Raw genomic sequence first — 15581 nt, forward strand, 5'->3', positions numbered from 1 at the left:
TCATGTCCACAAAAACCAGAATGTTTCCAGATGCTAGCCTTCAAACCAGATTGGTAAATCCGCCGGACACTTTAGGGGAACGGACCGGAAGTGTCCGGACTTCTAGCTTTTTGCCATATATTACAGCTGCATTTCTGTAATTTGACTATAATAAAAAGCAATAGTATTTGAACATTTATGAATAGAAATTGCATCGACACGTGTTGTATAGAGATAAATCTATTAAATAGTGATTCTGCCCACCCCTGCTGTCTTGTCCCTTTTCTGAGAAGTTGTAAAGGATCCGGTTGTTTATGTCCTTGAGACACCTAATGAGGTTTTGCATATGATTATTAGGTTCTATGGTTATGTGTATTTGCGTCTTCTGCATAACTGTGGTAACTAATCCTGTTATTTTTCATAATGTGAGTGAGTGGAAATATGTTGATGTTGCACAGTAGAGGTCCACAGATAGATCCCTGTGGTACTCCACATGTCATTATATTGTGCTAAGATCTGTAAGTGCCAAAAGCCACACAGTACCGTAGTCTTTATCTGTCAAATGTGATTTATTCCAGTTTAGTACTGTGCCAGAGACCCACCCAATCTTCAAGTCTATTTCGCAGGATATTATGATCAGCTGTGTTGAATGCCGTGCTCAGATCCAGTAAAACTGGGTGTAATTAATCACTTTAGTATCAGTAGTTTCACTCCTGTGTAGACAGAAACCTGACTGGAAGATGCCGAAGCAGTAGATGATTTGGTGTCATTCAGCCGGACTACTGTGTATTTCACAGGTTCTGCTTTGGTCCGAGTGAAATAGGGATTATTTTTTTAAATCTTTTTTTCTTTGGTGATCTTGTAAATGACTGGACAGCAGAGTTAAAAACCCTTTCAGGTAAATGTGTTTATTTTATTTAAACATTTTATCCCTGCTCTGCAGCGTTACAGCTTGAGGGTTTGAAGTGCAGCTGATTTCCGGCAAACTTAGTTCTAAAGAATTCATTTAGCTGAATGACTGAACAGTTCTTGTGACGCCAGACGGACCGTGTTTTATCAACAGCAATCCTGCTGCAGATCATTTAGATTATTCGGGACATGCTTCTTTTAAAAATTCAACCTATCAGTGTTGGTAAGTCTCACAAACTCATGTTGACACTTTAAACCACCTTCTAGTTCTTGTTCAGTTTGTCTTTAGTGTCTTTATACGCACTGGTTGACATAGACGGTCATCTTAGAGGAGTAATCATGTTTTCTAATTTACCTTTCCAGCTCCTAGTAGCGGCTAACCTCATATTCCTGCTGTTTTTCACATAAAATGTCTCATGTGTGCAAGGATTTGCTACTTTTGTGGAATAAATTGATGTTTTTGAGTCTTTTTTGAGCAAAATTTGTTGATTTCTTTTTTTTTTTTTTTTTTTTAAATGATTGAAATAATTATTTAGGGAAAGAAAAAAAAGAAAAACATTCCATAAAATGTGGAATATTAATGCAACAGTCGGTTGTTTTGTCCCTTAATTGTTGAGTTTGTGGTTGATGCTTGATTCTTGCTTCCCTTTAGGAGAATAAACACGTGGAGATTTAAAAATATTAAATTTTCCGGTCAATTAAAAGAATCCATCAAATGGCATCTCTGGGGAAACATTTCCAAAACTTCGCCTCTGATTGGGATTTAATTGAATCTAATAAACCAGTTTAATTTCATAAAATGGCTTTGCGGCTGATACATTAGAGTAATCTTCATCTGTGGTTTAAAATCGCACACAATCAGAAAACGCTCTAGAAAACCACTAAACTTAAACTGTGAGGCAGAATTTTGCCTGTTTTTGTCGTTGCAAGCTGCCATGTAAAAAGTCTCCAGCTTTTAGAACTACGATAAAGAAATTAAAACATTGTTTTTTTCTGTTTTTCTGACTCTAGTACCTCTTCCAGTGTATGTGTGGCAACAACATGTCTGTGCCGCTGCTCGCCGAGGCTGTGACGGTGTCTGGGACGGAGAAGGAGACTGCGGCGGTGAGTCGAAGCACAAAAGTCACTGTGCTTCTTTTATTGTGTCTCTGTATTGATTTGTACCGTCAGCATCTTGGAGGACGTGTGTGGTGTCGGTGTCCGTATATACGTTTACATATCACATCCATAAAATCCACTGAATGCACCGCCATACGTCAAGACGCTGCTGGTCTTGATATAAAAAGTTTGACGTTAGATTTCGATCAACAGAACCTTTTCTGCCTGAATGAATTTACTGTGAGTAAAATAAGGATTTAAAAATCTCACCTGGATGTTGGAAGTTGCAGCTACATCATCAGAAGATGAGATTGTTTCTTTAAATCCTCGTCAAAGTAAATCTTTATGCCGCTGTCTTAAGTTATTTTTGGAATAAAATAAAGTAGATAAACTTAATCTCTTTCTGAATTAATCTTAGTTAATCTGTTGTTTTTCTGTTTGCAACATCGTCTTCATAAGAGACGTTTTGCTGCAATTCCAGATATTTTAATTACTCACCAGAAAACTAATTCTGTATCTTTACTACACAATAGATATGACTCTAAATCACAGGATGCTTTCTTTAAAGGACATATTATACGTTTCATTACATTTAAAGAAGGACAGCACTGCCTGAACTGTCGCAGTTTCAAGCAGTTTGCTGCTTCTTTTTCTTTCCCCAAGAGTTTTCCATCAGTGCTGTTTGGAAGGTTATCGGAAAAAGAGTCAGTGAAAGGATGGAGCTGATATGTTTTTTATTATCTGAAACTCTGAGCAGCATCCGTTACCATGGCGATCGGTGGGTTCACACATCGTCAGCTTCATGCTGGAAACCCACCGTTGAGGTTAGAAAATCCAAGTGGAAATGTCGACTCAAAATATTTTCTAAAAGCACCGTTTGTTGCTGAGTGATTTGTCAGAATGATTATCTGCAAATTCCACAGAAGAAAAGCAAGTTTTTTAGGCTGAATTTTAGCCAACTCGATGAAGCGATGTGTCACAATCAGTATCTATTAGAGGTCAAACAGCAGCACACACCCACATCCTACGTGTCGACACATTCTCCAACACATGAAATCATACGTACGTGAAACAAAGCCTGAAATATTTCAGTGTGTTTTTATCATGATGATCAAAGCTCCAGTCCTCGCCTGTTGCTGCACCTTGTTCAGGGTCTCAGATGGAAATGTGAAAATGAAAGGTGTTTTTTGTGAAGCAGAGCAGGGATTTAGTAATTATTAGGATCAAAGCCACTGCTTCCAGCTCTGAACCCTGCATGTTTTCATCTCTTCAGCCAGCAACGGTCATTTGTCAGCTCTGTACAGAGTTGTTTCTCCTTTTCATGGTTTCTCTTGGAAAGAAAATGGGATTGGCAGCTGATTTCCTCTCATTGTGAACAAGAATGTGTATCAACCAGCAGTACGGCGTGTACAGACATCTAATGCTGCTTTCCATCATCTATAAAGAAGAAGATGGAACTAAACAAACTGTACGGACCACGATGCGCTCACAGGAGTCCTGCCGCCACAGGGATTTGTATCAGTGTAATCAGAAACACGTGGAATTCTGTCTGGATCTGAAAGAAATTCCAAGAATGACGCTCACAGCCGCTCTGCCAGGTCCAGCCTCTGACACAACATTCCTCAGACATGTTGCTCCATGTTGCCATGAAACCAGCGCTGACTGGACTTCCAGTTGTCTTTCCATCTTCTCCGACCAGTCTGCCCAGTCTCCCCTGGCATCAAGCAGACATTCTGGTCCAGACAGCTGCAGCTCGCTGGATGTCTTCTCTTCTCTGGAAACCCTGCAGATGGTTGTGTGTGGAAATCCCAGTAAACACTCGGACCAATCCTTTCCTTCCTCCTCCTGATGTGCGACCGTGTCATGGCTAAATGTTCTGAGATGCTGCGCTGTGATTGGCTGATTAGATGGACAGGTAGAGCTGAATTAATCCTGCTGTTTCTGTGTGTTCTTCAGGTGATCTTCCTTCATGGGTTAGGAGACTCGGGGTGAGTAGATCTCCGTTACATTTCTTCTACCTCTTGTGTTTTTTGTTGCTTTGAAAGAGCAGACTGTTAAATGTGCTCCGGCGTTGTTGACGTGATTCTCAGAGGGAAAGTGTTTCTCCAGCTTCAGATGCCGTTTGAACCGATCATCCGGAGTCAGGACTTTCTGTCTTCCCTGCAGCGCTGAGCTGAGTGTGCCAAGTGCCACTCAAAGTCACGTTCAGCGATCCCCCCGTTGCACAGTTCCAGATTTACACCAGAAAGCAGAGCGTCAGGCTTTTTAACATGTTCTTTTTCTGGACATCAACATCTGAGCATTACCTTTGGTTTATATCTCTCACTTTCTTCCTCACGACTGCGTCAGCGTTGCAGGAGACTAAAACCAACATTTCCAGGCTGAAAGATTTCCACATTTGTGACTCTGCATGTGGAGTAAAAATAGTTCTGGAGTAATGAGTTGATTCAATCATGGTAAACTGATTTGGCTCTAATGAATACGAGGCAATGATGGAAACAGGATGTGTGTTACTTCACACAGGAAAAGCTGCTGCGAGATAAGCCGCTGGTGAAATCGGGTGTGTTCAACCGACACTTGGCAGAAGAAGTCGTGTAATATCTTCACACTGACGATTTGTGTTTTCTCTGCAGCTGTGAAGAAGATGAAACACAAAACAACCTCAGGTTGACGAAATGATTCATTCTGCATGTCAGCTTTTAGGTTTTGCAGAAAAATCTTCAGACAAGACGACACTTCAGATCATTTCTGTCACTCAGCTTCATTTTCGCATCGACAGACTCGACTAGAACTGCCTCTACTCTGTTTTCTTGGTTTCCATGGTGATTATCATTCATAGCAAAACCAGCACCACCAGTGCTCTGAAGTGTGATGTGGGCAGAAAAAGCAGCAAGCGCTCCTTCCTTATTGTGAAGAATTTTAAAATAGGAGTGCGATGGTCAGTAAAAAACGCTTTGTGGACAAAAACCTTTAACCCTGACTGAATAAAGTGGACGTGTTTAGATTCATGTCGACGTTTTCCTCCGCATCATTCACCCCACATTCTGAATTCTGCAGAGATTACATTTCCTCCACTTGCACCTTTTCAGTTTCTGGTTGAATTTCAAGCTTTAAGGCGATTACAGACATGAGCTGCAGTTCTAAAATCTTCTCCACATGATCAGATGGAGCCTGCATGATCACAGCAGACGTCTTGTCGGGATTTTCCAGCCAGTTGCTGTTAAAAAAAAAACAAATGTTTGGATAAAACATGCAGGATTACTGCAAACATTTGTGCTAATATAAGTAAGCATTTGTTCTTAATCAGGTTGAATAAACATCTACTGGTTTTCGAGGGGTTAAATGAAGGTTAAATAGAAGAAAAGAACATCTTGGATATGTCTGAATATACAACTCAGGGAAATAAAGGTCTTTGTTTCTCAGGTGCAAGAATCTGAACTGAACAGCTGGGACTGAGGACAGTTTTTTTTCTTTATTTCTCATTAAAACAATTGTTTTCAGATTAAATCTTTAAAATAAATGAGATGATAGGCGTTAGAGGAACATAGGAGCACAGTGAAACCAAAGAAACCAGGTTTCAGAAAAAGGCTTAACAAAGACCAGACTCTGGAGCTGGAAGGTGGTCATGTGGTCTAACGGGTCCAGACCGACCCTGTTCCAGACTCATCATGTGGTCTAACGGGTCCAGACCGACCCTGTTCCAGACTCATCATGTGGTCTGACGGGTCCAGACCGACCCTCTTCCAGACTCATCATGTGGTCTGACGGGTCCAGACCGACCCTGTTCCAGACTCATCATGTGGTCTGACGGGTCCAGACCGACCCTGTTCCAGACTCATCATGTGGTCTGACGGTTCCAGACCGACCCTGTTCCAGACTCATCATGTGGTCTGATGAGTCCAGACCGACCCTGTTCCAGACTCATCATGTGGTCTGACGGGTCCAGACCGACCCTGTTCCAGACTCATCATGTGGTCTGACGGTTCCAGACCGACCCTGTTCCAGACTCATCATGTGGTCTGACGGGTCCAGACCGACCCTGTTCCAGACTCGTCATGTGGTCTGACGGGTCCAGACCTACCCTGTTCCAGACTCATCATGTGGTCTGACGGTTCCAGACCGACCCTGTTCCAGACTCATCATGTGGTCTGACGGGTCCAGATTGACCCTGTTCCAGACTCATCATGTGGTCTGACGGGTCCAGATTGACCCTGTTCCAGACTCATCGTGTGGTCTGACGGTTCCAGACCGACCCTGTTCCAGACTCATCGTGTGGTCTGACGGGTCCAGACCGACCCTGTTCCAGACTCATCATGTGGTCTGACGGGTCCAGACCGACCCTGTTCCAGACTCATCATGTGGTCTGACGGGTCCAGACCGACCCTGTTCCAGACTCATCATGTGGTCTGACGGGTCCAGACCGACCCTGTTCCAGACTCATCATGTGGTCTGACGGTTCCAGACCGACCCTGTTCCAGACTCATCATGTGGTCTGACGGTTCCAGACCGACCCTGTTCCAGACTCATCATGTGGTCTGACGGGTCCAGATTGACCCTGTTCCAGACTCATCGTGTGGTCTGACGGGTCCAGACCGACCCTGTTCCAGACTCATCATGTGGTCTAGACCGACCCTGTTCCAGACTCATCATGTGGTCTGACGGGTCCAGATTGACCCTGTTCCAGACTCATCATGTGGTCTGACGGGTCCAGATTGACCCTGTTCCAGACTCATCATGTGGTCTGACGGGTCCAGACCGACCCTGTTCCAGACTCATCATGTGGTCTGACGGGTCCAGACCGACCCTGTTCCAGACTCATCGTGTGGTCTGACGGGTCCAGACCGACCCTGTTCCAGACTCATCGTGTGGTCTGACGGGTCCAGACCGACCCTGTTCCAGACTCATCATGTGGTCTGACGGGTCCAGACCGACCCTGTTCCAGACTCATCATGTGGTCTGACGGGTCCAGACCGACCCTGTTCCAGACTCATCATGTGGTCTGACGGGTCCAGACTGACCCTGTTCCAGACTCATCGTGTGGTCTGACGGGTCCAGACCGACCCTGTTCCAGACTCATCGTGTGGTCTGACGGGTCCAGACCGACCCTGTTCCAGACTCATCATGTGGTCTGACGGGTCCAGACCGACCCTGTTCCAGACTCATCATGTGGTCTGACGGGTCCAGACCGACCCTGTTCCAGAGGTCATTTTTCATCTGGAACAGCCTGAACATCCCACAGTGTGTTGTGAGCTTTGGGATTGTCCGTTACTTCAGAAAGTAATTTCATTGTTTCTGTGCTTCTTTGTGTCTTTCAGAGAGGAAAGTATCACATGCTGGGCTGATTTCATTTGATAAATGTTGACATTTTCTACCAGACCTTCCACAAAATTCCATGTTTCAGAGTTGAACACAACGTAGTTCGTAAAATTGACATAGGATGTAAAAACCTTGAATGCACTTCTACCATCGGATCTGCTCTGGACAGCTTTTATATATGTTTGCAAATCTTCTTGGATTTCCTGGCTGTGCTAATTGGTGCCCACGTTCATGCGGTGTGTTTTAAGCAGCAGCGCTGACATAAAACAGAGGATTAATTAGCAGGAGGACAGCTGGGCATCGCTGGTTTCAGTGTTCCTGTCTGATCAAGATCAGAGACAGAACTTGTTAGGTCCTTTCAGGAAACATGAACTAACTGGGATTTTCATGTCTCAAGTTTGGTCTGGATGTTTTTCATTTTAGTCATTTTTGTATCTGGTTGACAAACAAAGAGCTGCTTTCTGTTTTTCCATCAGGCACGGGTGGGCTGACACTCTGACGGGGATCCAGCTGCCTCATGTCAAGTTTATCTGCCCCCACGCGTAAGTCTCTCTTTGCTTTTCGGTCATATTTACAAGCTATGGCCTGAAAAAAACCACATTTTTCTGAGTTTTTGCTGATTTCAGGCCTGTAGTTTATCCTTCTTACTGTTTTCTTGCTGATATTAGTGACTAACTCACAGCTCTGGTTTTTGTTGCCTTCTCTGCCTCTGCAGGCCTAAAATCCCGGTCACTCTCAACATGAACATGACGATGCCCGCATGGTAAGTTGAAAGACGTGGCCTTTCAGCTCAACACTGAGCGCCGTTGTTTCCCTGGAAGCCACAGCAGCCTCTCATACTGCTATTGACAACACTGTTATCGTCTGCATTGATTTTCTTTACACATGTTTCAGGTTTGACCTCATGGGTCTCAGCCCCGAGTCCCCAGAGGATGAATCTGGAATCAAGAAGGCAGCAGAAAACAGTGAGTTTTAACAGCTTTACTTGCGAATGAAGGGATACTGGTGCGGGACCAGTGGCCTGGTTCATGCTGGCAGAGATGCACGTTTAACTGAGATCAGAGGATTTATTTAGGTCTCTGCAGCAGCTGTTTTGGGATATTTCCCATCTGGTTTTTATGACACTTCATGAAATGCTTTGTGGCTTCACGTGTAATCATCCCATTAACATGGTTAATGGTGTAAACTGGACTCTAGATCTCTTAAATCAATCTGTGGGTTAGAAGAGCATCTTCCTTTAAAACCACGACCAAAAACATGTTTGCCACAGCCAGCAGCACTAAAGGCACAAAAATATGTCAGTTTTTCAGACTTTTTTCAAGTATCTTAGAAGGAATCATGTGACTTATGGTATTGTCATAAAAACATGTTTGTAAGCTGATTTTAATGCACTTATTTAAACTTTCCCGTGAATCAGAAGCTGAGGTGGGAATCCGTCTGTGTAGAAAAAACATTATTCACTAATTAATATATTCATTGCGACACGACACTTGCACATTAAATTATGACTCATAAATGTGCAAAAGCAATTATTTTTCATCGTAATTTTTTCACTTCCAAAATCACAGGGCACACCACAAACCAACTATGTTGTTTATTTTATTTTTTTTTAAAAGCCTACATAAATAATAGAAACAAATCAGATAAAACAAAAGAAAAGGTAATTTTATGACCTTTTACAGGCCTGGGTCTGTTTGGATGGACACAGAGCGGCTTTTTAGACAAATGTGGGGAAATTGGATCATTTCTCATGGCACACCTGATGATCTTTCACGGTGGTTGAAAAACTGCTTTAGAGGACGGAAAACCGTAAACAACAGAGTAGAGCAGCTAGTCTTCCAGCTACTGTTACTGAGTGTGAGATATATTTATCAGGTTTGAAGGCTAGCTTTTGGAAAAAACATTAGTTTTTTATGGACATGAGAACAGACCAGACCAGAACAAACATGTGACAGTCGTCATGTCCTCCCAACCCAGGTAAGAGGAGGAGAAGCTGCTGGTTGTTGTTCTGAACGATTCCCAACTCATTTTCCCTTTACATCCCATAGAAAATGTACAACTCGTTGGATATGTGTTAGATTTCTTTTTGTATATGAATAAAAGAAAGTGGAGATGATTTTGTTTGGTTACTTGAATTAGTGTCGACTGAATAGCTTTTATTTAAACCTGCCTCATGCTGTGATTGTTTCATGCGGACAGAGAAAATATATACATGCATATCTCTGTATTTTATTTTATAAAATACAAAATAAATATTCAATATTATTTTATTAAAATCAAAAAATTATTTTATTATTTATTTTATTTATTAAATATCTCTTTAGTTTCATAATATTGCTTCCTCTAACAAAAAAAATCATTTTGCAGTTTTTCCAAACATAGAGGTCAAATGGAAAACTTCGAACATAAAGAAGTGCGTCATCACCTGGATTCGCTGTCAGAAGTCTCAGTAATTACACAGCATAGACAACCGTGTGCCTTCTCTTCTCTCAGTATCACTGCTGTTCTTGTTTTTCTCCAGTCAAGGCTATAGTCGAACATGAGGCCAAAAATGGGATCCCCCCACACCGCATCATAATCGGCGGCTTCTCTCAGGTGAGACGAGAATCATATTTACGTCACAGATGGCGAGATTATGCTTGTAATAATCCATTCCTCCACAGGGCGGCGCCTTGTCCCTGTATACGGCCTTGACCTGCCAGCATCAGTTAGCCGGAGTTGTGGCCCTCAGCTGCTGGCTTCCTCTTCACAAGACTTTCCCTTCGGTACCTTCTGGTTTACATCCTCTGCTTTTGTTTGATGTCTTCAACCAGTTTGGCTCTCTGCAGCTGCTCCTGACCAGAAATTCGTGAAAACATGAGCCGTCTGTCTGGTTTTTCCTGCAGGTGTCAGCCGGCAGCAAAAACATCCCAATCCTACAGTGCCACGGCGAGATGGATCCCATGATCCCTGTGCAGTTTGGTGCCATGACGGCAGAAAAACTCAAATCTATAGTCAACCCTCAGATGATCACCTTCAAAACCTACCCAGGGCTTTCCCACAGCTCCTGTCCTCAGGTACGACCCCCTGCTGTTGCCTGATTTAGTTTTTATTACAGCATTCCACATCTTCATTAAGAGTTTAGTCTGTAAACTTTCTGCAAATTTTAATATCCACAAAAAGTCCAACATGGGATCTTTGAATGTACAGACCGGTCACACAAAGTGTCCGAAACGCCATCGTACGAATGAGCTAGAGTCGGTTATAAGACACAGTAATCTGTATTTACTGAACATGCAGAGTCTAGTCAGCTGCTGATAAAACCCATGTTCTCAATCACCTGCTTGTCATCATCACTTGTGTTCCTCCTCGGGGTGATCAAGAGGAAGAAGTTTCAACTAAACAGCTCTGTTCAGTCCATCCAGTCGTTGTCCGATGAAGCGTCACAGGGAAGCGTGATCCATCGCAGGGCCAACACAAAGAGACAACCGCTCACACTCACTCCTCTGACAAGTTGTGTTTCTCAGCTCCAGTCCTCACAACCTCCCACCCTGTGTGTTTTATAGGCAATCCTACCTAAACACACCTGAATTAAAGAAAGGCCTCTAACAGGCTGCAAACAACTAGATTCAATTCAACTTTATTTATATTGCGTCAAATCACGGCAATGCCATCTCAAGACGCTTTACAGACAGAGAAGAAAATATAATGAAAGCCAATTCATAATATAAGGAATATATAAGGAAGCCAACAGATTGAATTGGAGGTCCAACTCTCTGTTTGAGGAAGATGAGGAAGGAATAATAATCTGACACGTGCTTTGGAGGGGGAACATGTTTAGAACATGCAGGCAGGAGGTCTGGAGGATTGGCATTAAGAAACACTGAGTTAGATTAAAGTTGACTTCAAAAATGCCCTCTGCGTGGAGGTCCCCTTCCTGTGTCTGCTTCTCTTCTAGGTAACGGAGAGCTATGATTGTTAGGCAGGAGAGAATCTGCATCAGACTTTGTTCGGTCTGGACCCATCAGACCACATGATGAGTCTGGAACAGACTTTGTCCTTCCTGAGGACACAACGCCACCGACAGAAGCCGAAATACTTCCACGTAGCTTTTAATGCAGAGGATGCTGTTAGATTTCACACTTGCACACCTTGACGCGCCACATTTTCAAGTTCAGCCCTTTGCATTCCTCAACATTGTTAATGAACGTTAAAGCATTGCTTTTTGAAAATATTTGTACATCATTTCAGAATCACCTGCCTCTTCGTCACAGTGAATCTGAAAAAACGTCTCCTCTCAACCCCTGGAAATAAACAGGAAAAATCCCAATTTTTTTTGCCTCCTACAAACAGTTGTGCTCATATTTATTCATCCCCTTTCATTAAAGAAGGAAAAAAACAGCTGCCTGTAAAATAAGCTGAAATTGACTAAAGTAATAATAAATAAAAATTTTATAAAAATCATGACATTATTTTCTAATTCTAAATATTTTTTAAAAGCAAACAAATAAGATAATTTATTACATATTCCATCAGTCATAAAGTAATATTTAGTGGAACAATGCTTTAATGTTTCCGCTCCAGTCAGGTGTTTTCTGTTCCTCTCAGTCAGACTTCTGCACCTGTTGACAGGTATTTTGTCCCACTGTTCAACAGAAAAGTCTCTCATTTGTCCAGGACACATTTGTTTGTTTGTTTGTATTCTTTCTTCAACTCAATTTAATGAAAAAACAGTGTCTTATATTACTAAATTATACTGGAGCAAATTTGTCGTTATTGTTCCTTTTTTTAAGTCTCCAGTTATTTTAATGGATGTTATAAATTCAGCCTTTTGTTTAATGAAAGGGGATGAAGACATATGAGCACAACTGTATGTATGCCACATGCTGATAACCCCCTTGTGCAGGAGTGTCAGACTCTGGTCCTTGAGGGCTTGTGTCCTTTATGTTTTTATTCTTTCTGTACTCAACACACCTGAATGAAATAAATGGGTCATTGTGTAGAAGTAAGAAGCTGTTGGATCCATTTGATTTGAATCAAGTGTGGATCAGGAAAATGACTAAACTGGGAATTCACACCTCTGCCTAAATGTCAAATTTATCATATTTTATATGTTCAGTTTCTGAAAGTTGTTTCACTTCACGGTAAAAGATTTGCTTCCCGTTTTATACAACCTGATACTAGTCTAGTGCCCCCAGTGGACACCTTTGGTATTGCAACAATTCTGCCATATGACAAAAATGCTCTTTTTTTTTCTTCTTCTGCATTTTGTTAAAGAACCAGATGAAGACTTTAGATTAATAAAAAAAAAATCACTCATTTTTTGTTTTTTCAGGCTATAAAAGATCAAAACATTTGCTTCTTAACATAAAACATAAGATGTCTTGTCTGCCACACCAACACTCGTTCTGCTCTCTTGCAGGAGATGGCAGCTGTAAAGGAATTTATCGAGAAGTATTTGCCCCGGATCTGACCTCACGTCATCCCCACTGTGATGCCCCAAGACACTGACCTCTCACCCCGATCTGCCATTCTCCCACAGGAAACAGCCATGAGCATCGCCCCTTCCTGTTCCACACACATCCAGCAAACACACGCATGAACACACACTTTGACACATTTGACAGCAATGATTTGATCCACACTGCTAAACTAAAGTTCTGATGTGGTTCAGTTCGTCAAGTCAGGCTGAACGGAGCATTCACACCCATTAGTCTTAGCCTTCGGAGGGAGAAACACCGACCTTCACAATACATTCCCTTTTTTATTCCAATCCTTTGTCTTTTGCCTCGATTCAGTTTCGCTTTTCCATCTGACCTCATTTTGCTTCTTTTTATCAGCTTCTTTCAACCAGTGCTTCACTGCCAGCTTCCCTCTGCTCTCGCTGTTAGCTGCTGGAAAACCAGCTTTAACGCTGAGTCGGATGAACGGCCGCTCAGAGCTGTGAGTGTCTGCACAGTCAGACCGGATTCGCCTTCTGGTCGTTGGTTCTGGGTCACTTCCTGAGTTCAGTCTGAGGAAACTTTGAAGCATGAGAGGAAAGATTGGCCGCTTGTTTCAGGCCTCATCACTTGACCAAACGCTTGCATCCATCTCAGGGCATCAGTCAGGCACATGACAGTGATTATTGGCTGTTTCTGTCGCTGTAATGATCTGGAGAGTCACAACTGTCAGTAAACTGCAGGGTTTGACTCCTGTTGCGAAGAAACAGCTAACGTGCAGCTGTAAATAAAGCGTGATGACCAACGTTCTGGACTACATCGTAGTCATGACACAGCCTATCCGATTCCTCCTAAAAGCAGCTTAAATGCTAATAAAGACCAGCTAATGCGGCATGCGTCTGCTATCGCCACTTCTGCACTGAAGACGCATCTTTAAGGAAAATCTAACTTGTTCCATCAGTGACGTCTTCATTTTAATCTCCAGTAGTCACAAACAAGTCAGTCTGTAGAGCACCAGCCATCCTGACAGCCCCGAACTCGTTCCCCTCCCCGTGATGAGCCATCCGGTCTGACTGCAGCTGTACTCCAGCCCCACACAGCCCCACTCAGGTGCTGGGAGTGCTGGTTTTCCACCATTTCCTCCATTCCACGCAATGCAGCCTGTCCGGGTCTAACAAATGCTCTTTTTACTAAAAAGAAGAAAAAAAACACCCCATGGAAGCCCTTCTTTTTTTTTCATTTTTATTTGACTTTTTTTTTTTTTTTTTTTTTTTTTTTATTAATATGTTTAATAACTCCAAATATGTGAACAAAATTCAGCTGAAATAAAAGAAAACTAAGGAATCAAGGCTTTTGCTACTCTGCTTTTCTTCCAGAGCTGTATGTCTGTGACTTTTCAGTGTGATTGTGTTTGTAAAAGGACTTCATTTGACTTGTTTTTATAAAAGTACTGCAGACTTAAAGGCGAAGCACAGAGCAACATGCGCTGCGTGACACGGCGGAGATGGTCACAGACCCGCACAGACTGCACATCATCAGTCGTTCCACTGTAGCTCCTCCCAACACCTCACCGCTGCCCTCTTCCCGCTTCAGCTTCAGTGTTTTGTTACTTTTTTACATCCTTTGCACTGTAGATAAACTCGCTTTCTGCATATTTTCCTCCATGATGCCACCTTGTTGGCTCCCTCCACTGGCTACGTCCTGTAACCCGCTAACGGACAATAAAAGGTCAGATATAACGTAAAAACCCAACATTATTCTTCACTTGTTTAAAAATGGCTACACAATGGCAGAGCTTTGGCGAGAAGCTGTTCCAACCTGACCGGAGGGGATACAAAGTTTAAACCTTGAACAGCGTGATCTTGGACGTAGGAGTGTAACTGAGGAGTGTGCTTAATAATAATAATAATAATATAAATATCAGGTGTTTTCATTTGATTTCTTGTTAGTTTGCTCCCTACTAGGTTGTTCTGCTGTTCTCAGACCTGATTCAAAGACAAAACATTTGAAACGGAGGAAAGATGTTTGTTTTTGTTTGTTGTTGATGAATGTTTCCGCTCTGCCAGTCGTCCTGTTTCTGTTGCTCTGAATCTGCCTTTGAGTTTTCCTCTCCTCTCTTCCAGAGTTTTCTCTTGTTTCGTGTCTTTTCTTTCCTGGGTTACAGATTGTTCAAACTTGGTCATGTTTTGTTTGTTTTGTTGTCGTTTGTCACTGTTGTCAACTCATCCTCTGTGGTGTGTGTTTAAGATGATGAGCATTAAGAGACGTATTGAGGTGAGACTGATGGTCTCATCAGATACTGTTTGCTAAATACCTGTCTGCGGAATAAAAGACCCCTTTTCCCTCTCCAAAAAAAAAGACAAACATCTGACTTCAGTGTCCTTCATTTTATATGTCTGGAATTAGTTTGTTTTCCTTCTGTCTTGTAGTCTGGCACACACACATACATTCTGTACAAATAAGTAGAACTTCCCTGGATAAGTTTCACTCACCCATTTGGTGTGGAGCTGGGATACAGATAAGTTTTTAATATTTTATCTTTATATTCTAAGCTAACAAGTACAGAGACAAAACAAATCTACAAGTGCGGTTTAATTCTGTGTCGACTGTGTGGTTGGCTTTACTGAACAGCGCTTTGTAAGTACACATCTATTTACCATTTGTGAAACCACAGGTATGTGTTTCAAGTCACAAAACACAAATCAGATTTAAACATTTTACTTTTCTTCTCAAGAACCAATCAGATCTCTTTAATTCCCAACTAATCATGAAGAGAGAAGTGCAAGGAGTTTATCCACAACTGAACTTTGCTTTGTGTAGAAACCTGCGGTTATGATTGTCATAAATAAGTCAATAGTT

The 15581-nt window shown here is 42.3% G+C and overlaps 1 protein-coding gene across 1 annotated transcript; it reads left to right on the forward strand.

The window, feature by feature from the left end:
• The first annotated feature begins 1904 nt into the window (after window positions 1-1904).
• Window positions 1905-15030, forward strand: lypla2 (lysophospholipase 2). Its single transcript, XM_079259012.1, has 9 exons — window positions 1905-1992; window positions 3943-3974; window positions 7779-7844; window positions 8018-8065; window positions 8197-8267; window positions 9824-9897; window positions 9966-10067; window positions 10188-10358; window positions 12704-15030. The coding sequence occupies exons 1-9, from the start codon at window positions 1915-1917 to the stop codon at window positions 12752-12754; spliced, it is 693 nt and encodes a 230-aa protein (XP_079115138.1). The 5' UTR covers window positions 1905-1914; the 3' UTR covers window positions 12755-15030.
• Window positions 15031-15581: the final 551 nt, after the last annotated feature.

Source organism: Telmatherina bonti (assembly GCF_933228915.1).
Source record: "Telmatherina bonti genome assembly, chromosome: 19".
NCBI lineage: Eukaryota > Metazoa > Chordata > Actinopteri > Atheriniformes > Telmatherinidae > Telmatherina > Telmatherina bonti.

What these genes read in the sequence shown, in the direction of transcription:
- lypla2 (XM_079259012.1), top strand. Translation starts at nt 1,915, where the DNA reads ATGTGTGGCAACAACATGTCTGTGCCGCTGCTCGCCGAGGCTGTGACG. An exon ending in AAGTTTATCTGCCCCCACGC is followed by an intron (nt 7,845 to 8,017) that starts GTAAGTCTCTCT and finishes CTGCCTCTGCAG; the next exon opens with GCCTAAAATCCCGGTCACTC. An exon ending in CAAGAAGGCAGCAGAAAACA is followed by an intron (nt 8,268 to 9,823) that starts GTGAGTTTTAAC and finishes GTTTTTCTCCAG; the next exon opens with TCAAGGCTATAGTCGAACAT.